At 46.5% G+C, this 27355-nt stretch overlaps 2 protein-coding genes across 2 annotated transcripts in view; both read right to left on the reverse strand.

Annotated features, from left to right (window-relative positions):
* Positions 1-16150, reverse strand: part of LOC126210536 (speckle-type POZ protein-like) — an 88336-nt gene extending 72186 nt beyond the window's left edge. Inside the window, exon 1 of the mRNA XM_049939787.1 lies at positions 16041-16150. Within this exon, the coding sequence (XP_049795744.1) occupies positions 16041-16047 (7 nt within the window). The 5' untranslated portion in view covers positions 16048-16150. The remainder of the gene's footprint in view (positions 1-16040) is intronic.
* Positions 1-27355, reverse strand: part of LOC126210534 (UDP-glucosyltransferase 2-like) — a 706192-nt gene that overhangs the window by 208751 nt on the left and 470086 nt on the right. The gene's annotated exons all lie outside the window — the stretch shown is intronic.

A 27355-nucleotide genomic window follows, 5' to 3' on the forward strand; every position in this document is an offset into this window, starting at 1 on the left:
ATTAAGCGAAACAGTTAATACTATAATTAGCACGTTAGATGGCAGAATTAACGAAACAACTAATACCTTAGGTGGCAGAATTACGGAAACCACCAATATTTTAACTACCACCTTAAGTGGCCCAATTTCCCTAACAAACCATGCTTTGTAGGCCCTTAATATACAACTGGAAAATAGTAATACAACAATCACAACAAACAACAGGAAATAACAGAGCTTAAAAATGAGGTAGAAAGGTATCGAAAACAGGTAGATTCTCTAGTTGGTCTATGGAAACCAAAGGTGTTACACCAAAACAGAAAATGTGGAAACTGCTAGTACTGAACACAGTTTCAATGTTGTTCAGAAAAACGTAGTAGACAGATATGATGTATTCAAACCTGTAATAAATAACAACAGGTCAGACTTAGAATTTCGCTTCAAAAAATTAAAAGATCATTGTAACAACAGAGTGCTAGATGCGTGTAGTAGCAAAATGAATAACATGAAAGAGAAATTTGCTGAGTTGCAGGAACATTTTGTGGTTAAAACCTTTACCAATAATTGTGCTGGCATGTGGGGTAACACTACAGTTAAGCAATTTCCACGCGACAGTAAGATTTACTCTGTTGATTTTTTACACCAACGTAAGGACAGCTTTGTAAATGTTATTACTGATAATTTAATTATCAAATTTATAGAGAAGTTTATGGATGGGGAGGTGCTGTCATTTGAAAATCAAAATATTAATGCTGAAATTAGATACTGTAAAGCGTACCCAGGAGCAGACAGAGACTCGGCTCATAAGTCAGTGGTGATGAAGAGTAGTGCATGATACCCAGTACTAACAAAGCCTATCCTTGCACAACCTATCGCAGGCAGCAAGACAACCGCTACTGCTCTTACCACCCGACCTAACTTTCGCATAGGTTTTTTTCCCTTGGCTCTTGCCTTGGCACTTTTTTTCCTCTGCCCTTCAAACCGCTACCCTTCGTCAGATTTCGACCAATCTATCTCCCGATGAGCGCGTATTAATGGTTAATCCTAACCAGACGTACGCAAACATCGCAGTACCCACATCCTGCGACACCTCACTTTAGTGAATACTAACCCTTATGCAGAGATGGCAATAGACCTTTTGTGTTGGCCATCATGCCGGTGTGGGCGTGGAGGGGCTCCACCTCTTCAAAAAAAGTAGATTGAAGTTTAATAAAATTCTAGAGAACAATCAGAGTGGAAGGAAGCGGGATATTGACGTGCTGAGGAATTATGTGACGCATTTGAAATTCTGTAAGGACGTGGATGCTGCGATAAGGAGTATGACAGTTGGCAGTTCAGCTGAAGAGGAATCGATGTCTCTAAAAAGGACAGTCACAGGCGTCGAACACTCAGACATAGGAACAAGGAAAGTAACTCCGAAGAAACCTTGGATGTCGGAAGAAATAATTCAATTAATCGACGAAAGGTGAAAGTATACAAACGTTCAGAGAAACACAGGCATACAGCAACATAAATCACTTAGGAATGAAACAAATAGGAAGTGCATGGGAGACAAGGCTAAATGGCTGCAGGAAAAACCAAGAACGAAGTGCTCAGGTTAAAACGTCTTTCGCCTCTGTTGTTCAATCTACACATCGAAGAAGTAATGAAGGAAATGAAAGGAAGATTCAAGAGTGGGATTAAAATTCTGGGTGAAACTATGTCAATGATAAGATTCACTACTACTGGCCATTAAAATTGCTACACCAAGAAGAAATGCAGATGATAAACGCGTATTCATTGGACGAATATATTATACTAGAACTGACATGTGATTACATTTTCACGCAATTTGGGTGCATAGATCTTCAGAAATCAGAACAACCACCTCTGGTCGTAATAACGGCCTTCATACACCTGGGCATTGAGTCAAACACAGCTTGGATGGCGTGTACACGTACAGCTGCCCATGCAGCTTCAACACGATACCACAGTTCATCAAGAGCAGTGACTGGCTTATTGTGACGAGCCAGTTGTTCGACCACCATTGACCAGACGTTTTCAATTAGTGAGAGATCTGCAGAATGTGCTGGCCATGGCAGCAGTCGAACATTTTCTGTATACAGAAAGGCCCGTACAGGACCTGCAACATGCGGTCGTGCATTATCCCGCTGAAATGTATGGTCTCACAGGGATCGAATGAAGGGTAGAGCCACGGGTCGTAGCACATCTGAAATGTAACGTCCACTGTTCAAAGTGCCGTCAATGCGAACAATGCGAACAAGAGGTAACCGACACGTGTAACCAATGGCACCCCATACCATCACGCCAAGTGATACGCCAGTATGGCGATGACAAATACACGCTTCCAATGTGCGTTCATCGCGATGTAGCGAAACACGGATGCGACCATCATGATACTGTAAACAGAACCTGGATTCGTTCGGAAAAATGACGTTTTGCCAATCGTGCACCCAGGTTCGTCGTCGAGTACACCATCGCAGGCCGCTCATGTCTGTGATACAGCGTCAACGGTAACCGCAGCAATGGTGTCCGAGCTGATAGCCCATGCTGCTGCAAATGTCGAACTGTTCGTACAGGTGGTTGTTGTCTTGCAAACGTTCCCATCTGTTGACTCAGGGATGTGGCTGCACGATCCGTTACAGCCATCCGGATAACATGCCTGTCATCTCGACTGCTAGTGATACGAGGCCGTTGGGATCCAGCACGGCATTCCGTATTAGCGTCCTGAACCCACCGATTCCATATTCTGCTAACACTCATTAAATCTGGACGAACGCGAGCAGCAATGTCGCGATACGATAAACTGCAATTCCGATAGGCTACAATCCGACCTTTATCAAAGTCGGAAACGTGATGGTACGCATTTCTTCTCCTTACACGAATCATCACAACAACGTTTCACCAGTTAACGCCGGTCAACTGCTGTTTGTGTATGAGAAATCGGTTGGAAACTTTCCTCATGTCAGCCGGCCGGAGTGGCCGTGCGATTCTGGGCGCTACAGTCTGGGACCGAGAGACCGCTACGGTCGCAGGTTCGAATCCTGCCTCGTGCATGGATGTGTGTGATGTCCTTAGGTTAGTTAGGTTTAATTAGTTCTAAGTTCTAGGCGACTGATGACGTCAGAAGTTAAGTCGCATAGTGCTCAGAGCCATTTCCTCATGTCAGGCAGCACGTTGTATGTGTCGCCACCGGCGCCAGCCTTGTGCGAATTCTTTGGAAAGCTAATCATTTGCATATCACAGCATCTTCTTCCCGTCCGCTAAATTTCGCGTCTGTGTGGTGTAGCAATTTTAATGGCCAGTAGTGCATTTGTGATATGAAACTCAGAAGACTGTTCCTTTGATAATGCTGCCGGTATCATGTTCTCGATAAATATTCTGACGTCATGGATGGGGAATAACCGTTTCATTATTATCTCTGCAGCTGCAGATAATCCTGCGATAGCATCGAGAACTGCGTAAGAATGTCAGAAAAATGGAGCACCTGGAGACTCATTCAGGGAAGACATTCCGCAGAAGCGCAATCAACAGTCCCATCTCAGACCTGGCTTTTTAAGACTTTGGCTTTTTAAGATAAAGAGAGCGGCTGCGATTGTCATACTGAGATAATTCTGCAGAGAAAGAAAGAGAGATCCAGCTGCGTTCGATGTAATGAGCCTGGAAGTAAAAACCAGACCTAGGGAGCAGAGCTTTACCAAATTCTGCATCTGAGCTCATGGCGGCATTCCAGGACATGAAACATGAGCGAGATGGCCGGAACAGCTACTTACAATGGAGAAAGCAATATACAGATCTTGTTCAGTGGATCGATGAAAGATGGAAATACGAGGTTCGAATCCTGCCTCGGGCATGGATGTGTGTGATGTCCTTTGGTTAGTTAGGTTTAAGTAGTTCTAAGTTCTAGGGGACTTATGACCTAAGATGTTCAGTCCCATAGTGCTCAGAGCCATTTGAACTATTTTTGAAATACGAGGGTGGTCAGCAAAAGTTCTAGGGACGGGATAGAAAAAAGTACTTAGGAGTCTCTTTGTAGATTAATGCCCTTGGTCCAATGATGTTCCAGTGCCTTGATCCCATCACGAAAATGAGTTTCCTACAGGCCTCAAAATAGTTGTCACAGCATCTTCTTCCTGTCGGTTAAATTTCGCGTCTGTAGCACGTCATCTTCGTGGTGTGGCAATTTTAATGGCCAGTAGTGTATATTAGTACTAGCCACCTCAGTTTCCAAGAAGTGGGAAACAACAATTACTACATTGGACCCATCCGCTATACTGCGTTTACAGCAACTGGGTCGGGACTATGAATAAAAGTTCTGTTCAGCACTTACAAGATACATGTCTTGTAAGCTCTTATTTCCGATATTACCTTATTCTCTGCTCTGACAACACACGAACAGTTTGAAGTCGAGCTTTATTAACAACTTGTTCTTTTACATATGCATCATACAGTACCGTAAAGTGAGCATCGCGTAATATGCTATAAATCATTGTGTGACCACCCAGCGGATAGGGACTGCATTCATGAATTTGTCACCAAAAATTTATCTGCGCTCTAATCACGTCACACATAGTCGTTTCATTGTTCAACTGTACATATGTGGATTCCTAGCTGGTATAAGGGAGGCAGAAACTGGGGAAAAAAACGTTATCTCCACGGTCCGACCTCGCATCCTGCCCTGCCACGCATAGCGACTTACCATTACAGCATGTCTGAAGGAAGGAGGAACACGTGGTAGAAGACTGACTTACTTATACTGGCCACACCAACCGCAGTCGGTCCTTAGCCTCACTCAGTCCAGCCTTCCACAGTCATCTGCATCTTCGCCTCCCAGGTCCAGTATCTGCATGTCTGCCATGGTATTATCCTTCCATCACATTCTCGGCCGTCCCAGTGGTCTCTTTCGTTCAGCTTCTCCATCCATTACAGCCTTTAATACCGTGTTCTCCCCTCTCCTCCTCAAACGTCCCTACCAACTTAGTCTCTTTATTTTCACACTCTATACGACGTCAGGCAGTGTGTATAAATGTCTGAGTTCTCTGTTTTTCCTTATTCTCCACTGTTCATTTTCTTTCACTGGTCCATATATGGAAACCCAGTTCTAAGCAAAGAAGGGAAAGCAGAAAGGTGGAAGGAGTATATAGAGGGCCTATACAAGGGCGATGTAGTTGAGGACAATATTATGGAAATGGAAGAGGATGTAGATGAAGATGAAATGGGAGATAAGATACTGCGTGAAGAGTTTGACAGAGCACTGAAAGACCTGAGTCGAAACAAGACCTCGGGAGTAGACAACATTCCATTAGAACTACTGACAACCTTGGGAAAACCAGTCCTGACAAAACTCTACCATCTGGTGAGCAAGATGTATGAGACAGGCGAAATACCCTCGGACTTCAAGAAGAATATAATAATCCTAATCCCATAGAAATCAGGTGTTGACAGATGTGAAAATTACCGAACTATCAGTTTAATAAGTCACAGCTGCAAAATACTAACGCGAATTCTTTACAGACGAATGGAAAGAGTGGTAGAAGCCGACCTCGGAGAAGATCAGTTTGGATTCCGTAGAAATGTTGGAACTCGTGAGGCAATCCTGTCCCTACGAATTAGCTTAGAAAATAGATAAGGAAAGGCAAACCTACGTTTCTAGCATTTCTAGACTTAGAGAAAGCTTTTGACGACGTTGACTAGAATAATCTCTTTCAAATTTTGTAGGAGTCAGGGGTAGAATACAGGGAGCGAAAGGCTATGTACAGTTTGTACAGTAACCAGATGGCAGTTATAAGAGTCGAGAGGCATGAAAGGGAAGCAGTGGTTGGGAAGGGAGTGAGACAGGGTTGTAGCCTGTCCCCGATGTTATTTAATCTGTATATTGAGCAAGCAATAAAGGAAACAAAAGAAAAGTTCGGAGTAGGTATTAAAATCCATGGAGAAGAAATAAAAATTTTGAGGTTCGCCGATGACATTGTAATTCTGTCAGAGACAGCAAAGGACTTGGAAGAGCAGTTGAACGGAATGGACAGTGTCTTGAAAGGAGGGTATAAGATGAACATCAACAAAAGCAAAACGAGGATAATGGAATGTAGTCGAATTAAGCCGGGTGATGCTGAGGGAATTAGATTAGGAAATGACACACTTAAAGTAGTACAGGAGTTTTGCTATTTGGGGGGCAAAATAACTGATGATGGTCGAAGAAGAGAGGGTATAAAATATAGACTGGCAATGGCAAGGAAAGCATTTCTTAAGAAGAGAAATTTGTTAACATCGAGTATTGATTTAAGTGTCAGGAAGTCGTTTCTGAAAGTATTTGTATGGAGTGTAGCCATGTATGGAAGTGAAACGTGGACGATAAATAGTTTAGACAAGAAGAGAATAGAAGCTTTCGAAATGTGGTGCTAAAGAAGAATGCTGAAGTTTAGATGGTTTGATCACATAACTGATGAGGAGGTACTGAATAGAATTGGGGAGAAGAGGATCTTGTGGCACAACTTGACTAGAAGAAGGGATCGGTTGGTAGGACATGTTCTGAGACATCGAGGGATCACCAATTTAGTATTGGAGGGCAGCGTGGAGGGTAAAAATCGTGGAGGGAGACCAAGAGATGAATACACTAAACAGATTCAGAAGGAAGTAGGTTGCAGTAGGTACTGGGAGATGAAGAAGCTTGGACAGGATAGAGTAGCATGGACAGCTGCATCAAACCAGTCTCAGGACTGAAGACCACAACAACATATGTTTCTCAGTACTTTATTTTCAAAAGTGATGATTTTTTTCCTCTGTTTTCTTTGTCAGGGTTCATGTCTCACTTGCATAGCCCACTCTTTGCTTAATGATAGTCTCATATACTTTTATTTTTGCCTGCCTAGGCAGTAACTTCGCTCTTATGACGTTCTGCACAGCTCCTGGACATGTTCCCCCAGCTTGAATTCTTGTTACTATCTCTTGTTCTATAAGGTTTTGCTGGTTGATGTTGACACCGAGGTACGTTAATGTGTGTCTTCTATATTGTTAGCCGGCCTTAGTGGCCGAGCGGTTCTAGGCGCTACAGTCTGGAACCGCGCGACCGTTATGGTCGCAGGTTCGAATCCTGCCTCGGGCATGGATGTGTGTGATGTCCTCAGGTTAGTTAGGTTTAAGTAGTTCTAAGTTCTAGGGGACTGATGACCTCAGCTGTTAAGTCCCATAGTGCTCAGAGCCATTTGAACCATTTTTTTCTATATTGTTAGATTTCCGATTTTTCGATGGTTTGGTTCTAAACGAGCGCTTCTTTCTACTACCATGAACTTTGTTTTACTTTAATTTATACTTAGACCTACTTTCTTAGCTTCTTCCATTAGCACAGTCCCCATTTCCTCCAGGTCTTCCACGTTCTTTCCTATCAGCACAATATCATCCGCAAAAGCCAGGACATTTATCTTTTTTCCTGTGGCGACTCCTGCAGTTTCACATGTTACTGTCCTCAGGGTGTTGTTGAGGGCCAAATTGAACAGGGTTGGTCATATAATATCTCCCTGTCTCACTCTTGTTTTTATTTCAACTGCTTCTGAGAACTCCCCCTGCAGTTTCACTCTACCGTTCGACTCCACCACACACATTTTAGTCAGCTTTATCAGCTTTTCAGGTATCTGACACTCTGCCATTGTCCTCCATATTCCCGCTCTTACTATGCTGTCGTATGCTTTGTTGAAGTCTATAAACAGGCGAAAGGTATCATGACTGTGCTCCCAGTTCTTATCTAATATTTGTCTTAGTGTGAATATTTGGTCGATTGTCGATTTACCTTTTCTGAACCCTACTTGTGCTGTGTCTAATATTTCCTCAATGTGTGGATTGAGCCTCACAACCAGCAGTTATGTCCAGGGCTATTTGTGGTAAAATCTGAGGAAACTATTTCGCCGTTCACCACGAAACTAATATGAGCAGCCCCTCCCCCCCCCCCTCCTTCTCCACTGCTCTTGCCACTACATACCGTCAGTTGCATAGCCACCATCAGAAGAAATACTCTATTTGCAGTAGATTCTCCTGTCGAGAAATTTGTTATGAATTCTTACATTTCTTCTAATACCTTTGCTTTCTGTGTTACTTACGATACCTCGAGGTAGCTCGAGGGTGAGCATGTGAGTGGAAGTAAAAGGGGGAAGGAAGGTAACAGCAATCGAACTTGTTTGCTCACTTGCTGCAGATGGACGTGCCCTCTCATGTGGATGACAGTAGACTTCCTGTTCACCGTCACTTTCATATGGATGGTTTATCTCCTTCGTCCTGCAGGTACTCAACACAAAATAAGGCGTATTTCTGACGTGTTTATTGTTGCTTTTAGCGGTGGGAAAGGGCTGCGGTGATCGAGAACAGTTACTCTAAACCTTCTTAGCTCTGTGATCCCAAAATAGTAAATATACAATAAAATATAAATATAATAATGTAAATAAAATTAACATTTCTTGAACCCCATCCGCAAGCCTTTTACTTTTCTTATACATGTAAAAAATTATTTAATAATCACGCTGCATTACTTTTATACATTAAGAAAATACCGATGGCATAAAAAATGTAATACGACGGTCCCTATTATTTCATGTCGCTGTATTTATAGCGACATGTATGAACATGCATGGATGACATGTACAGTCATGACCAATTTGCAAGTTCCAATTTGATGTGTACCTGCCCTTTGTAATCTCGTCTCTTTCTATAATACTCGCTGTAAGTGCATGTTTGAACAGGCATATGGATGCGTTTGAACAACTCGGGTTGTCACCAGTATAAAAGAGGTGCTTGCGGTTGCACACTTCAGTTAAGTTTCGGATGCGAAGAATTTGTCTGGTGCTCTTATTTTAGTGTGTGATCAACCGTGAAACTGGATTACTTTTTTCTTAATGAATAAATCTGTGAAAACTGAAGTGAGCCATGTACATCTAGTGAATCAGTCGGTAAAAAAGACCAAGTTGTACAATGACAATTATTTAAATTACTGATTTACCTCACATCAAAGTTAGTTCGACACTTAGAATCTAAACCTTGGAATTTTTCGAAAGAAAATTACATACCTTGAGAAATAAACAACCTTCTGTTTGTCTAAGTCAAGCCGTACAAATAAAGATATAGGTGAAGCGTCTTATTTCTCAGCATTAAGAGTAGCTAAGACGTCCAAACTTCACTCGGTCCCCGAAAAGATCATATTGGCTTCTGCAGTTGATATAGTTAGCGTCGTAATAGAAGTGGAAGCAATTAAAAAAAGTAATATATCGCTTTCTGACGACATAATATCAAGGTCAATCGATGACATCGCGGATGAAATTCGCGATTAGATAATTCAGCACATGACTTGGAGTGAATTTTTTTTAGTATACATTCTGATGAATCAAGTTAACAAACAAGTGTCAGTTCTTACGTTTTGTGAGGAGTGAATATTACGTGATGGGTACACAACGGTCAAAGAAAATATGTTGTAGGCCGGCCGTGTGGCCGTGAGGTTCTAGGCGCTTCAGTCTGGAACCGCGCGACTGCTACGGTCGCAGGTTCGAATCCTACCTCGGGAATGGATGTGTGTGACGTCCTTAGGCTAGTTAGGTTTCAGTAGTTCTAAGTTCTAGGGGACTGATGACCTCAGATGTTAAGTTCCATAGTGCTCAGAGCCATTTTGAACCAATATGTTGTATAACAAAACAACACCGGTCCTTGCAAGAAAACAGTGTCTTGGTGTTTTCTATAAACGCACTAGAAAGTATACCAATGTAGATTGGACAAAAATGTATTGCACTGGTCACTGATAGTGCGAAGGCGATAACAGGAAAGAATAGAGGATTAATGAAAATGTTAAAAGGCCATTTTATACCAAGGGCGAAATGAATGCTTCATTGGAATGCTATTGCCACAAAAAACCTGCCGTAAAGTCTCAATCACATTGATTATGAAATAGCAAAAGTTGTTAATTTTATTAAAAGCCGACAGTTGCTAGTCCTTGCGATGAAATGGGCGAAAATTAAGAAAAAACTTCTTCTTTTCCGTATAGAAGTTAGATGGTTATCGCGAGAGAAAGTGTTAACCCAGGTACTGGAATTACGAGATGATTTAATAATATTTTCCACGATAAACAAATTCCATTATCATTGCTTTTATAGAATAATGGTGTATGTGGTTTGCTTCCTTAGTTGAAGTATTCTCGCATCTAAAGACCTGAATGTGAATTTACTAGGACGTAATGAAAACATTTTATTAATGATACAAAAAGTGCATGCTTTCATTAAGAAGGTAAATATTTGGATTATGAAAAATCTGGGTATGTTCCCTCTCACTTAGGATTACTGAGAAAAATTCGAATGAACAAGTCGCTAATATTCACCACAATTTGGATTACACGAAGATACACTTGCGTGAGCTAAAAACTCAGTTGACGTATTTACCGGAAGATAAAAATGGTTTCTCGAAGAGATGGGTACTGAATCCGTTAAGTGATAACGTTGTCGCCACTGCAAAGTTACCAGTTGAGATTCAGAACCAGGTCACCGAAATGACTGCCGACATGACGGTGCAAATGGAATTTACAAGTGAAGATTGAAATACGTTTTAGCTTGGTCATCGGAATGAATATGTAAATTTAGTCACAGAAGCACTGAAACCGCCAGGTTAGCCGAGAGCGCTAATGCGCTGCTTCCTGGACTCGGGCAGGCGCGCCAGCCCCGGATCGAATCCGCCCAACGGCTGAACGACGGAGGCCTGTGTGCCGGCCAGCCTGGATGTGGTTTTTAGGCGGTTTTCCACATCCCACTGGGTGAATACCGGGCTGGTCCCCACGTTCCGCCACAGTTACACGGCTCGCAGACATCTGAACACATTCGCACTATTCCATGGGTTACACTAGACACTGACAGGTGGGGTACACTGATTCTGTCGCGGGGGATACGGGGTGGCGGGAGGAAGGGCATCTGGCCACCCCTTAAATTAACCTTGCCAATTACGATTAACCATGCCAACCCTGCGTCATTGTGGGAACAAGGCACAAGTAAAAGAAAGTCACAGAAGCACTGAAAATATACTAAGGCGACAAAAGTCATGGGACCACGATACACATTGCTGGAACTGTCATTTGTACTCGCGTGGTTCATGTGAAAAGGTTACCGACATGATGACGGTCGCGCGACAGGAACTGACATACTTTGAGAACGGAGTGGTACTTGGAGCTAGAAATGTGGGACATTCTGTTTCTGACATCGTTAGGGAATTCAATATTCCAATACCCGCTGTGTCAAGATGGCGCTGAGAATACCAAATTTCAGGCGTTTCCTCACCACGGTCAACGCAGTGGTCGACGACCTTCAGTTAACGACCGGGAGCAGCGGCGTTTGCGTAGAGTTGTCAGTGCTAACAGATGAGAGACACTGCGTTAAATAACCGCAGAAATCAATGTGGAACGCAAGAGGAACGTATCCGTTAGCACAATGCGGCTGAATTAGGCGATTATGGGCTACGGCAGCAGAAGACCGACGCGAGTGCCTTTGCTAATAGCATGACACCGCCTTCAGAGCCTCTCCAGCTCCGTGGCCATACCGATTAGACCTTTTTTTTTTCCTTTCCTGTGCTCACCTCTTCATGTCAGACTAGCACTTGCAACCTACGTCCTCAATTATTTGCTTGACGTATTCCAATCTCTGTCTTCCTCTACAGTTTTTGCCCTCTACAGCTCCCTCTAGTACCATGGAAGTCATTCCCTCATGTCTTAGCAGATGTCCTATCATCCTGTCCCTTCTCCTTATCAGTGTTTTCCACATATTCCCTTCCTCTCCGATTCTGCGTAGAACCTCCTCATTCCTTACCTTATCAGTCCACCTAATTTTCAACATTCGTCTATAGCACCACATCTCAAATGCTTCGATTCTCTTCTGTTCCGGTTTTCCCACAGTCCATGTTTCAGTACCATACAATACTGTACTCCAGACGTACATCCTCAGAAATTTCTTCCTCAAATTAAGGCCGGTATTTGATATTAGTAGACTTCTCTTGGCCAGAAATGCCTTTTTTGCCATAGCGAGTCTGCTTTTGATGTCCTCCTTGCTCCGTCCGTCATTGGTTATTTCACTGCCTAGGTAGCAGAATTCCTTAACTTCATTGACTTCGTGACCATCACTCCTGATGTTAAGTTTCTCGCTGTTCTCATTTCTACTACTTCTCATTACCTTCGTCTTTCTCCGATTTACTCTCAAACCATACTGTGTACTCAGACTGTTCATTCCGTTCAGCAGATCATTTAATTCTTCTTCACTTTCACTCAGGATAGCAATGTCATCAGCGAATCGTATCATTGATATCCTTCCATCTTGTATTTTTATTCCACTCCTGAACCTTTCTTTTATTTTCATCATTGCTTCCTCGATGTACAGATTGAAGAGTAGGGGCGAAAGGCTACAGCCTTGTCTTACACCCTTCTTAATACGAGCACTTCGTTCTTGATCGTCCACTCTTATTATTCCCTCTTGGTTGTTGTACATATTGTATATGACCCGTCTCTCCCTATTGCTTACCCCTACTTTTTTCAGAATCTCGAACAGCTTGCACCATTTTATATTGTCGAACGCTTTTTCCAGGTCGACAAATCCTATGAAAGTGTCTTGATTTTTCTTTAGCCTGGCTTCCATTATTAGCCGTAACGTCAGAATTGCCTCTCTCGTCCCTTTACTTTTCCTAAAGCCAAACTGATCGTCACCTAGCGCATTCTCAATTTTCTTTTCCATTCTTCTGTATATTATTCTTGTAAGCAGCTTCGATGCATGAGCTGTTAAGCTGATTGTGCGATAATTCTCGCACTTGTCAGCTCTTGCCGTCTTCGGAATTGTGTGGATGATGCTTTTCCGAAAGTCAGATGGTATGTCGCCAGACTCATATATTCTACACACCAACGTGAATAGTCGTTTTGTTGCCACTTCCCCCAATGATTTTAGAAATTCTGATGGAATGTTATCTATCCCTTCTGCCTTATTTGACCGTAGGTCCTCCAAAGCTCTTTTAAATTCCGATTCTAATACTGGATCCCCTATCTCTTCTAAATCGACTCCTGTTTCTTCTTCTATCACATCAGACAAATCTTCATCCTCATAGAGGCTTTCAATGTATTCTTTCCACCTATATGCTCTCTCCTCTGCATTTAACAGTGGAATTCCCGTTGCACTCTTAATGTTACCACCGTTGCTTTTAATGTCACCAAAGGTTGTTTTGACTTTGCTGAGTCTGTTCACAGTAACACACCCTCTGCCCTACCTTCCTATTCATAACGAATCCTATTATACCATTTTCTGCTGCTGTTGATATTACCCGATACTCATCTGACCAGAAATCCTTGTCTTCCTTCCACTGCACTTCACTGACCCCTACTATATCTAGATTGAGCCATTGCATTTCCCTTTTCAGATTTTGTAGTTTCCCTACCACGTTCAAGCTTCTGACATTCCACGCCCCGACTCGTAGAACGTTATCCTTTCGTTGATTATTCAATCTTTTTCTCATGGTAACCTCCCCCTTGGCAGTCCTCTCCCGGAGATCCGAATGGGGGACTATTCCGGAATCTTTTGCCAATGGAGAGATCATCATGACACTTCTTCAATTACAGGCCACATGTCCTGTGGATACACGTTACGTGTCTTTAATGCAGTGGTTTCAATTGCCTTCTGCATCCTCATGTCGTTGATCATTGCTGATTCTTCCGCCTTTAGGGGCAATTTTCCACCCCTAGGACAAGAGAGTGCCCGAAGTCTTCGGCCGCGAATGCTGATTATTTATCAAAATTTAGGCAGTGGCAGGGATCGAACCCGGGACCGAAGACGGTTTGATTATGAATCAAAGACGCTCCCCCCCTTTTTTTTAATCTCATTTTGTTACCTTTTGTTCGTTGCATCTGCTCGGGGCGGACGTCGTAAGACATCCGTTTAAGTTCGTTATTGATCAATTAACTCAGTTTTTTTTTATTACAGAGGGCAGCTATCCCTTTGACCGAACACGCTGAGCTACCGTGCCATCGCTGGTAACAGGTAGGTTTCTTAAAGTACAGGCTGTAGGTACGTTTGAACATTTTATCTCGGTTGTTCCAAAGTGGTACATGTACCTTTGTGAACTTATCGTTTCTGAGAACGCATGCTGTTACAGCGTGATTACCTGGAAATACCACATTAATGCAATAAATGCTCAAAATGATGTACGTCAACCTCAATACATTTGGCAATACGTGTAACGACATTCCTCTCAACAGGGAATAGTTCGCCTTCCGTAATGTTCGCACATGCATTCACAATGTGCTGACGCATGTTGTCAGGCGTTGTCGGTGGATCACGATAGCAAATATCCTTCAACTTTCCCCACAGAAAGAAATCCGGGGACGTCAGATCCGGTGAAGGTGCGGGCCGTGGTATGGTGCTTCGACGACCAATCCACCTGTCACGAAATACGCTATTCAATACCGCTTCAACCGCACACGAGCTATGTGTCAGACTCCCATCATGTTGGAAGTACATCGCCGTTCTTTCATGCAGTGAAACATCTTGTAGTAACGTCGGTTGAAGATTACGTAGGAAATCAGCAGACATTGCACCATTTAGATTGCTATCGATAAAATGGGGGCCAATTATCCTTCCTCCCATAACGCCGCACCATACATTGACCCGCCAAGGTCGCTGATGTTCCACTTGTCGCAGCCATCGTGGATTTTCCGTTGCCCAGTAGTGCATATTATGCCCGTTTACGGTACCACTGTTGATGAATTACGGTTCGTCGCTAAATAGAAGGCGTGCAAAAAATCTGTCATCATTCGTAATTTCTCTTGTGCCCAGTGGCAGAACTGTACACGATGTTCAAAGTCGTCGCCATGGAATTTCTGGTGCCTAGAAATATGGTACGGGTGCAATCGATGTTGATGTAGCATTCTCAACAACGACGTTTTTGAAATTCCCGATTCTTGCGCAATTTGTCTGCTACTGATGTGCGGATCCTCTGCGACAGCGGCTAAAACACATACGTGGGCATCATCATTTGTTGAAGGTCGTGGTTGACGTTTCACATTTGACCGAACACTTCCTGTTTCCTTAAATAACGTAACTATCCGGCGAACGGTCCGGACACTTGGATGATGTCGTCCAGGATACCGAGCAGCACATATAGAGCACACGCCCGTTGGGCATTTTGATCACAATAGCCATACATCAACACCACATCGACCTTTTCCGCAATTGGTAAACGGTCCACTGTAATACGGGTAATGTATCACGAAGTAAAAATACCGACCGCACTGGCGGTACTTATACGTTTGTGACTATTACAGTGCCATCTACCACAAAGCGAAAAAAGTGGTCCAAGTAAAACATTCATATTTCTTTACGTACTACGTGAATATGTAATAAAAATGGGGGTTCCTATTTTTAAAAAAAACGCAGTAGAAGAATTGTGACATGAAGTGTTAACCCTGGATAGCTAATGCCCTTAGTTTGCACATAGAAAGTCTTTTACAAATTTGTATCGGCCCTGAAAACAGTTTTTTTGTAGCTAGGTTATTGTTTACTTAAAGCAGGTTCTCGAACTGGCGACCCTCTGACGCGACACAAGCTTGGTAACGTAGAACGGTGTTTTGTCAAACTCTTTAAAAGATTCCTGGCATTGGCGGCATGTTGAAAGCGATCCGTTAATTTCTCTTCGTTACGAGCGCTGCCCGTCAACCCGCGAACGCCAACAGGGCAATCCCACGGCCAATCGGAGCTCGTGGCGACAAGTTTTCGTAGTTTAAAAACGGTGCGTTGTCGACCTACACAACATTAATAATTTTGGTTCGCATAGGCGTCAGCTATCCAGGGTTAAATTTCGTGACACAGCTATTCTTCACCATCTCACGTACTGTGTATTAGTGCGCCAAACATTCTTGTCCTTGATAGGCTGGTTGGTTCAGGGAGGGGGACCAAGCAGCGAAGTGGTCGGTCTCATCGGATTAGGTAAGGATAGGAATGAAGTCGGCCGTGCCCTCTCAAAGGAACCATCCCGGCATTTGCCTGACGAGCACTATAAAATCGTAAGGAGTTTCAGCTTACCGTCCATTGAGAAGCTTTCTCCCAAGCGTCCAAGCCAGTTGTCCTCACTACTGCACACTGAAGCTGTGGCGCCACAGACGGTATCTACTTAGCTGGCGTTGCCGGACGTTCGTGCGGTTCCGCTGCCGTATCACACTACACTCCTCTCTTTTATATCTAATCACAGGGATTTGATACGGCGAATACACTTCGTGCCCCTGTATCTCCAGCACAAGACGTCGACGACTGCATTCAGGCAAACGTGCGGCCCGCGGGTCTGATATTGCCACATTTCTTCTTCGACCCCATCCCATTTAGCTGTCAGATCGAAGGAGAATGAAGGCTACGCTTGTTCACATATGGTGCAATATTTACTGAGACTTCTTTTTATTTACACAACTATAGTGGCTTGCAAGTAAGAAGGCGACTGCGTGATGTATTCTGCGCAGACAGTGGGATGGAGAATACTTTACAGTGCTGCCACTGTGCTCTCTCTCTCTCTCTCTATGTGTGTGTGTGTGTGTGTGTGTGTGTGTGTGTGTGTGTGTTCCACGCCTTATGCTCCAGGTGTAGCCTACCCAGCTAACTGGCAACGCAGGGGTGTGCTTAATGGGCCACTGTTTCAGCTTCTGGCTATTCCCACAAATTTATATTATCCGAAAACCGCCGCTATCGCTATCGCTTCTTAACGCGGTATACACCAACGGTAAAAAAGTCAGAACATCAGAAAATAAATTAATGTAGCGTAATGAAATTGCGGGAATACATTTGTATAGGTGTCATATTCAAGACAGGTTGACGTAAATGCGAGATAAGCCATTGCAAATGCGAAATACACTACTGGCAATTAAAATTGCTACACCACGAAGATGAAGTGCTACAGACGCGAAATTTAACCGACACGAAGAAGATGCTGTAATATCCAAATGATTAGCTTTTCAGACAATTTGCACAAGGTTGGCGCCGGTGGCGACACCTACAACGTGCTGACATGAGGAAAGTTTCCAGCCCATTTCTCATACACAAATAGCAGTTGACCGGCGTTGCCTGGTGAAACGTTGTTGCGATATCTCGCCTAAGGAGGAGAAATGCGTACCATCACGTTTCCGACTTTGATAAAGGCCGGATTGTAGCCTATCGGAATTGCGGTTTATCGTATCGTGACATTCCTGCTCGCGTTCGTCGAGATTCAATAAGTGTTAGCAGAATATGGAATCGATGGGTTCAGGAGGGTAATACGGAACGCCGTGCTGGTTTCCAACGGCCTCGTAGCAGTCGAGATGACAGGCATCTTATCCTCATGGCTGTAACGGATCGTGCAGCCACGTCTCGATCCCTGAGTCAACAGATGGGGACGTTTGCAAGACAACAACCATCTGCACGAACAGTTCGACGACGTCTGCAGTTTGCAGCAGCTCGGAGACCAATGGCTGCAGTTACCTTTAACGCTGCATCACAGACAGGAGCGGCTGCGATGGTGTACTTAACGACGAACCTGGGTGCACGAATGGAAAAACGTCCTTTTTTCGGATGAATCCAGGTCCTGTTTACAGCATCGTGATGGTCGCATCCGTGTTTGGCAACATCGCCGTGAACGCACATTGGATGCGTGTATTCGTCATCGCCATACTGGTGTATCACCCGGCGTGATGGTATGGGGTGCCATTGGTTGCACGTCTCGGTCACCTCTTGGCGCATTGACGGGACTTTGAACAGTGGACGTTACATTTCAGATATGTTACGACCCGTGGCTCTACCCTTCATTCGATTCCTGCTAAACCCTACATTTCAGCAGGATAATGCACGACCGCGTGTTGGAGGTCCTGTACGGGCCTTTCTGGATACAGAAAATATTCGACTGCAGCCCTGGCCAGCGCATTCTCCAGATCTCTCACTAATTGAAAACGTCTGGTCAATGGTGGCCGAGCAACTGGCTCGTCACAATACGCCAGTCACTACTGTTGATGAACTGTGATATGGTGTTGAAGGTGCATGGGCAGCTGTACCTGTACACGCCATCCAAGCTCTGTTTGACTCAATGACCAGGCGTATGAAGGCCGTTATTACGGCTAGAGGTGGTTGTTCTGGGTACTGCTTTCTCAGGATCTATGCACCCAAATTGCGTGAAAATGTAATCACACGTCAGTTCTAGTATAATATATTTGTCCAATGAAAACCCGTTTATCATCTGCATTTCTTCTCGGGGTAACAATTTTAATGGCCAGTAGTGTATTAGTACATAAATAACCGATGTAACACCAGAATGTTGAATGCAAACAAGTGTGCATGCATTGTGTTGGACAGGTGCCAGACGAACCCAAGCAAACGTGCATGTTTTGTCTTGTAAAAGTACCGATTGGCAGTTTGTGGGTTGGAGTTTCATGCCTGTTGCCCTTGGTCAGTCATACAGCGGCAGTTAATGCTGGATGTGCATAACGCCCTAGTTGTCGTCCGATGATGTCGCATATGTGCTCGATTGGAGACAGATCTAGTGACCTAGCAGCCCAAGGCAACATGTCGACACTCCGTAGAGCGTGTTGGGTTGCAACTGCGGTATGTGGGCGACGGTTATCCTATTTGAAAATTTCCCATGGAATGCTGTTTGAGCCCGCATCTCGTGGTCGTGCGGTAGCGTTCTCGCTTCCCACGCCCGGGTTCCCGGGTTCGATTCCCGGCGGGGTCAGGGATTTTCTCCGCCTCGTGATAGCTGGGTGTTGTGTGCTGTCCTTAGGTTAGTTAGGTTTAAGTAGTTCTAAGTTCTAGGGGACTGATGCCCATAGATGTTAAGTCCCATAGTGCTCAGAGCCATATGAACCATTTTTTGCTGTTTGAACTGTGTTTTACTTTCAAAACTTTTTCTAAGAATTTAGTTTATTTACTAGCGATTCATCAGGAACATTAACACATTTAATCACTGTTATAACCAGGAATAACACATTAACCTCTTCAGTCTGGTTTATTAAATCACAAATCACCTTTTTAACAATTATGTTAGCCAAGCGTCTACCCAGACTCACACTCAGAAGTAATGCATAATTAAAGTTTGGTTATACCAATGTCCAAATGAGCATGGTGGGGTGCACGTTCCGTAATTATTCCCAAGTCCAGTGAAGTTCAGAAATGGTTCAAATGGCTCTGAGCACTATGGGACTCAACTGCTGTGGTCATAAGTCCCCTAGAACTTAGAACTAATTAAACCTAACTAACCTAAGGACATCACACACATCCATGCCCGAGGCAGGATTCGAACCAGTGAAGTTCAGTCCCTCCGAGTGAAGTCGCAAGATTTCCGCCGAGCAGCCAGGTAACCTCGAGTGGGCGGCGAGTCATCCACAAGCAGCTGGAACACGACGTACTGCACTTCCCGACGAGAACTGTCGTTTGCGGCGGCGGCCGGGTTTATATAAGGCTTGCTAGTTAATGGAGCCGTCGGCTGGGGTCGCTGTTTTCCATGGAAAACCAATCGCAATGTTTCCTGGCGTAGCCAATTGCTGTGTGCAGACAAACGCGCGCGCGCGAAGCCGCCAGCGATGGTAGCCGCGAGCCGCCAGGAGAAGTGCTGCCAGCGATGTATTTCTCGGCCACGTAAGGGAGCGTGCGTGTGAAGACGGCCAGCGAAGGAAGCAGCGGGCCGCCCAGAGAAGTGCGGACAGCGATGTATTTGGCGGCCGCGTACTGGAGCGCGCTGTTCGGTGTTTGTTAGAAGTGGTGTATACTACACCCCTTCCCCCGTGGGGAAGCGTGGAAACATTGGCTGCGAATGAACGCCACGTCAATGGGGTCCTCCTCCTCCGAAACCTCGGCGTCGGTGGTGAGACTGGGCACAGGAGCATACGGGCGAAAACGCCCCGGCCGGGGGCGAAGGTTATGGCGTGCGGACCGCGGCAGCAGAGGAGGCAGTGCAGGAGGAACCAGTGGCATGTCTTCATCGGCATCCGGAGTGACCTGGGGGTGGCGATCGGGGGAGACCTCGGAGTCCCCGGCTGGCTGTGGCTGGGCCTGGTCCACGTTCGGGGAAAGAAGCTCTGGCTGGGAGGCGTCGTCCGTGAGCCGACCGGGGGCCAACTGCGAGGACCACCCTGGCGTGTCCTCCTCGGGTTGGCGTGGGGAATCAGGGGAAGCAGGGGACGGGAGGAGAATATGCCAAGGGGGGAGGAGGAAAACGATGGGGAAGGCAGGCGAGGGCGAAGCTGATTGGCATGTCGAAGAACCTCCTAGTCGGGAAGTTGAACCCAGAAGACTTTCCTGCCCCTGCCCTAGATGATGGTGGCTGGAATCCAGGCTGGTTTTCGGCCGAAGCCCTTCGCCCACACCAGAGTACCTGGGCGGAAACGAGAAGCAGACAGCGACGGAGCCAACCGAGGTGTCGGCAGAAGCAGATTCAAGAGGGTCCGGGGCTGCCGTCCGTGAAGAAGTTCCGCCGGGCTTTTATCTCCGATGGGCGTGGACCTGTAACTGCTCAAGAAAAAGTAAGAGATGCGTCGGGCGAGTGATCCTGGAGGTATTTCTTCATCTCCGTTTTGAAGGTGCGGACCACCCTCTCTGCCTCGCCATTAGATTGAGGATGGAAGGGGGGCGTCGGAATGTGGCGAGTGCCATGCCGGGCACAGAAAACCCAAAAACCCTCACTGCAGAACTGCGGACCGTTATCCGAGACGAGAACCTCCGGCAGACCTTCAATGGCAAATATTTTTTCTAAGGCGGCAATAGTGGTGGAGGTGGAAACGGAGTTGCAGCGGACAATATATGGAAACCTGGAATATGCGTCGACGACAATAAAAAACATGGCATTAAACATCGGCCCAGCAAAATCAACGTGCACCCGTTCCCAAGGGCGAGCACATGGTGGCCAAGAAGCAAAGGAATGTCGTGGAGCTGCCGGCTGGCGTTGGCAGGAGGGACACGTCTGCGTGAGGCGTTCAATCTCCTGAGTCATAGCGGGCCAGTATGTGAACCGGCGAGCCAAAAGCTTCGTCCGGGATATCCCCCAATGACCTTGGTGTAACAGGTGCAGAAAGTGCTGACGTAAAGACTGCGGAATGACGACCCGTGGATGTCGGTCGTCAGAAAGAAGGACCCCGTCAACCAACTGAAGCTGATGGCGGACAGTAAAGAACTGACGAAACGCCGCAGAAGCCGTGGGAGGCGGTCGTTCGGACCATCCGTTACGCACGTGACGACAGACTTGTCGGAGCACCTCGTCGTTACTGGTTGCGTCCGCTACCCGAGAGCTGGTAATGGGAAACGCCTCTACTGCGGCCTGTGCTTCTTAGTCTACGTGAAAACACAGAATTTCCTCTTTGTCTAAATCCAAATCCGGTCCCCATGGAAGGCGGGAGAGGGCATCAGCGTTGGCATGCTCAGTTGTGTTGCGAAAGTGGATTTCATACTGGTATCGTGCCAAAAACAAAGCCCAGCGCTGAAGACGGTGAGCAGTCCGGTCAGGGATCTTTGCTGCAGGATTGAATAACGATAGGAGGGGTTTATGATCCGTAATGGGGTGAAACTTTGTACCATACACAAAAACATGGAACTTCTTTAAGGCGAAGATGATGGCCAGTGCCTCTTTTTCAATTTAGGAATACCGGCGTTGCGTATCGGTTAATGTTTTCGATGCATAGGCCACAGGGTGCTCCGACCCATCTGCCTCCCTGTGAGCCAGGACCGCCCCGATGCCTGTATCCGAGGCATCCGTTGCAATGACGATTTGCTTAGTAGGGTCAAAACGTGCGAGGCACGGGGCCTGCAGTAATTGGGATTTCTACCTGTGGAAGGCGCGGTCGCATGCTGGCGTCCACTCGAAAGGAACCCCTTTTTTGCATAACTGACACAAGGGGGCAGTTGCCGTCGCAGCCGCGGGTAAGAATTTTCGGTGATGTGAAATCTTCCCCAGAAAGGAACGAACTTGTGTCAGCGTTGTAGGTCGTGGCAGCTTGATGATGACTTCTATATGTTTCTCAAACGGACGAACGCCCGAACAGGAAATGACGTGGCCCAGGTAGTCAATTTCAGGTTGGAAAAAACAACATTTTTCTTTCCTACATTTTAGGGCAGCCTCCCGTAAGACATGGAATAAAGATTGCAGGTTGTGAAGGTGTTCCTCCGTCGTACGACCCGTCACCACGATGTCGTCCAAATAGTTATTGCATCCATCCACTTTAAGGACTAATTGTTCCAAAAACCGCTGGAAAATTGCAGGGGCACTGGCTATCCCAAACATAAGGCTTTTCAGACGATATAACCCGTGCGGTGTGTTGAGGGTCAGGGACTGCTGAGATGCGGCATCAAGTGGGAGTTGTAGGTATGCTTCAGCGAGGTCTATTTTCGTGAAGAATTTTCCACCCTTCAATTTGGACAACAACTCCGGCTTTGGAATAGGATATGTCTCGATCTCTGGTTGGGCGTTAACTGTTACTTTAAAGTCGCCGCAGAGACGGAGCTGCCCTGACGGCTTCCGAACAGCGACGAGGAGAGTAGCCCACTGACTAGAAGGAATAGGCTCAAGAACGCCACTTGTCGTGAGGCGGTCCAACTCCTTCTTCACTTGATCTCTGAGAGCTAAAGGAACGGCACGGGCACGAAAATACCGAGGCCGCGCGTTCCGTTTCAGTGTGATGTATGCCTCAAAATTCTTTGCGGAACCGAGGCCGGGGGTGAACAGGTCTGCATAATCCTGGCAAATCCTGTCCAGATCCGAGTACGGAACCTCGTCCGACACCAAATTCACAGAATCGTCGATTGAAAAACCAAATTTCCGAAATGCGTCCAGCCCAAATAAATTCTCAGAGGAATCCCTGTTAACGACTAAGAAGGTGACCTGGCGGGTGACATTCCGGTATGTCGTCGGCAACTCGACTTGACCGCGGACTGGAATGGAATGTTTACCATACGCCATGAGGCGTCGCTGCGTGTCGTGCAAGGGAGGAGCGCCAAGTCTCAAATATGTGGCGTAATTTAGAATGCTCACGGCTGCGCCAGTGTCGACCTGTAATTGAATCGGTTTTTCCGCAATCAGGACTTCAATAAAAAGCCTATTGGTGGTCTCCTGATGATCAATATCGGCGATCAGATTAACATCCATCGGAAGATCCGAAGGTTGCTGCGGCCGGCGGGACTTTCGACACACAGAAGCTAAATGGCCCTCGGAAGAAAGCAAAAGGCCCATCGATCAGGACAGTCATCTCGTTGATGTTTTTTAAAACAATCAGGACATGATGGCAAACGTTTGGGCACCCACGACCGGTTTGAGCGGTTGGAGCGAGGTGGCGGACGGTTCTGCTGAGTGGACCGGCGGCCTGCCCGCACTATCGCTATTTCGGAATCATCACTCGAGCGGGCCTTAGCCGTCGGCTCTGATGCGTTGACATTGACTGCTGCGATGTCGACGCATGATTCTAGTTTCTTGCCTGCTGCACGGGTCACCTCGAAGCTTTGTGCCAAGTCCAAGACTTTATCCAATGAGGGGTCGACGAGCTGAAGGGCCTCATGTTGGAACTCCCTGTCTGGCGTACCCCTGATTATCATGTCCCGGATCATTTCTTCGGCGTAGGAGTCCTTATTTTGAAACAAAGTGACATCGTCGCCCCAAGCCTTGCAATTCCGCTGCCCACTCTCTATGCGTCTGATTCGGCTGTTTCTTGCATTGGTAAAAGGCGACTCGAGATGAAATAACATGGGTATGGTGCTAGTAATATTTAGTGAGCAACGAGCGAATCTCGGCAAAAGTCAGCTCCGAAGGTTTTGATAAGGGGGTCAGTTTGCACAAGAGCCGATAAATCTCAGGTTTAGACCAAGACAAAAACAAAGATTTCATGAGGCCAACGTCAGTTACCTTGAAAGCATGGAAATGTTCCAGCAATCGGGATTCGTAGGCTTCCCAGTCCTCTAACGTTTCTTCAAAAGACGGAAACGGCGGTGCTTGCTGCGTGGCCTGCGTCTGCATGAATCCTTGTATAAGTGGCTGGAGGGTGTCGAGTAGCAGCCTGTGGTGCTCGTCCTGCTGCTGGAGAAGTTTCTTGAGGAAATCTTCCAACGGCTCCTGGTGCGTGCTCGTCGCCATTTTATTGTGTTATAACCAGGAATAACACATTAACCTCTTCAGTCTGGTTTATTAAATCACAAATCACCTTTTTAACAATTATGTTAGCCAAGCGTCTACCCAGACTCACACTCAGAAGTAATGCATAATTAAAGTTTGGTTATACCAATGTCCAAATGTGCCTGGTGGGGTGCACGTTCCGTAATTATTCCCAAGTCCAGTGAAGTTCAGTCCCTCCGAGTGAAGTCGCAAGATTTCCGCCGAGCGGCCAGGTAACCTCGAGTGGGCGGCGAGTCATCCACAAGCAGCTGGAACACGGCGTACTGCACTTCCCGATGAGAACTGCGGCGGCGGCCGGGTTTATACACTCCTGGAAATGGAAAAAAGAACACATTGACACCGGTGTGTCAGACCCACCATACTTGCTCCGGACACTGCGAGAGGGCTGTACAAGCAATGATCACACGCACGGCACAGCGGACACACCAGGAATCGCGGTGTTGGCCGTCGAATGGCGCTAGCTGCGCAGCATTTGTGCACCGCCGCCGTCAGTGTCAGCCAGTTTGCCGTGGCATACGGAGCTCCATCGCAGTCTTTAACACTGGTAGCATGCCGCGACAGCGTGGACGTGAACCGTATGTGCAGTTGACGGACTTTGAGCGAGGGCGTATAGTGGGCATGCGGGAGGCCAGGTGGACGTACCGCCGAATTGCTCAACACGTGGGGCGTGAGGTCTCCACAGTACATCGATGTTGTCGCCAGTGGTCGGCGGAAGGTGCACGTGCCCGTCGACCTGGGACCGGACCGCAGCGACGCACGGATGCACGCCAAGACCGTAGGATCCTACGGAGTGCCGTAGGGGACCGCGCCGCCACTTCCCAGCAAATTAGGGACACTGTTGCTCCTGGGGTATCGGCGAGGACCATTCGCAACCGTCTCCATGAAGCTGGGCTACGGTCCCGCACACCGTTAGGCCGTCTTCCGCTCACGCCCCAACATCGTGCAGCCCGCCTCCAGTGGTGTCGCGACAGGCGTGAATGGAGGGACGAATGGAGACGTGTCGTCTTCAGCGATGAGAGTCGCTTCTGCCTTGGTGCCAATGATGGTCGTATGCGTGTTTGGCGCCGTGCAGGTGAGCGCCACAATCAGGACTGCATACGACCGAGGCACACAGGGCCAACACCCGGCATCATGGTGTGGGGAGCGATCTCCTACACTGGCCGTACACCACTGGTGATCGTCGAGGGGACACTGAATAGTGCACGGTACATCCAAACCGTCATCGAACCCATCGTTCTACTATTCCTAGACCGGCAAGGGAACTTGCTGTTCCAACAGGACAATGCACGTCCGCATGTATCCCGTGCCACCCAACGTGCTCTAGAAGGTGTAAGTCAACTACCCTGGCCAGCAAGATCTCCGGATCTGTTCCCCATTGAGCATGTTTGGGACTGGATGAAGCGTCGTCTCACGCGGTCTGCACGTCCAGCACGAACGCTGGTCCAACTGAGGCGCCAGGTGGAAATGGCATGGCAAGCCGTTCCACAGGACTACATCCAGCATCTCTACGATCGTCTCCATGGGAGAATAGCAGCCTGCATTGCTGCGAAAGGTGGATATACACTGTACTAGTGCCGACATTGTGCATGCTCTGTTGCCTGTGTCTATGTGCCTGTGGTTCTGTCAGTGTGATCATGTGATGTATCTGACCCCAGGAATGTGTCAATAAAGTTTCCCCTTCCTGGGACAATGAATTCACGGTATTCTTATTTCAATTTCCAGGAGTGTATAAGGCTTGCTAGTTAATGGAGCCGTCGGCTGGGGTCGCTGTTTTCCATGGAAAACCAATCGCAATGTTTCCTGGCGTAGCCAATTGCTGTGTGCTGACGAACGCGCGCGCGCGAAGGCGGCCAGCAATGGTAGCCGCGAGCCGCCCGGAGAAGTGCGGCCAGCGATGTATTTCTCGGACACGTAAGGGAGCGCGTTGTTCGGTGTTTGTTAGAAGTGGTGTATACCACAATCACACTATGTGAGCGTGGAAGTAGTTGCCAGGGAGTAACTGATGAAATCAAAATGATATTGCTTTTAACAAATGGGAATTTTATTCCTAAAAGCTTTTTTTTTAAGAAACAGATTTAAAATTATAAGCAGAAAGCACCCTCTAAATATCAAGTTACAATTTATTCAGAGGTAGAAAGAAACAAATTTTGAGTGTATGAGCTTCCGGGCTGAGAACCTTGCCGCTCCCTTTTGACACGGCTGTAGTCACAACAGCCGCTGAAAGACTACACAGGTGCAAATCTGCAACACACCAGATTACCTTAAAGTAAAACTTTTAACAGTTCACACAAGCACACAAACTATGCACACCATAGGAGGGATGGAAATGGTACAAAACACTAAAATTAAAAAAAGATTAACTTGCCTCCGAAAGTGCAACTTGATTTTAACTTATAAGAAAAGTCTTGCGGTGGAAGGGTGTCAACTTTATATACTAAAATGACCATTTAAATAAAAGCCCATGAAATGCAATCTTACATAAAATTATGCAAGGTTGGCCAAACATGCTCTACTGTACACATATACCGCCTCTCAAGATGATAGGCAAGATAAAAATATATTTCAGGAATTAGGCCGTTACACTTCAAGCAATAAATTCGTTAACGCACCGAATCCGACAGGCAGCTATTAACGTACGGCAGATTGATAGGCAGATTACCGAACAACCTTAACCGCAGGTTGCTCTAACCCGCCCCTACTCCACAAGGGAAAAACGATCCACCCAACTCATAAACAACCACCTTCCTGCGGTTGGGCAAAGGGAGAAGAGTGGTGGGACGACCCCAAAACAAAGCGGCTGGCGACCTCAACAAGAAAACTAGTAGAATTTAGCCAGTAAATGAAACAACATATCACCAATCTCTTAACTTCTAATAAACTGCGATTTCTGGCGAAGACCTGGCACAGCACCCCCAAAATTCTATCCCGAACCGTCCGCTGCCAGCCGTTTCAACGGCGTCGCAGCTCGCACCGGCCAGACCGATGTCGCGGGTTGACTCCCGTTGCTCTCGTGTCGACTGCGAAGCCACTACTCCTCGCTATACGGCGCGGCCCACTGGACTCACGTGGCGACCTCACATGTGCCGTCGCTCAAGACGGACAAGTCGTGTCTCAGTGCGCGACCGACCAACCGATCGATCCAACCGCCAGTGACCGTTGCCTGAGCAAACTCGAGCAGACTGACGGCCTAACGAGCAGACTCAGATGCAGGAACTCCGCCCCCGACCGGGCGACCACT

This window comes from Schistocerca nitens, chromosome 10 (assembly GCF_023898315.1).
Source record: "Schistocerca nitens isolate TAMUIC-IGC-003100 chromosome 10, iqSchNite1.1, whole genome shotgun sequence".
Taxonomy (NCBI): Eukaryota; Metazoa; Arthropoda; class Insecta; order Orthoptera; family Acrididae; genus Schistocerca; species Schistocerca nitens.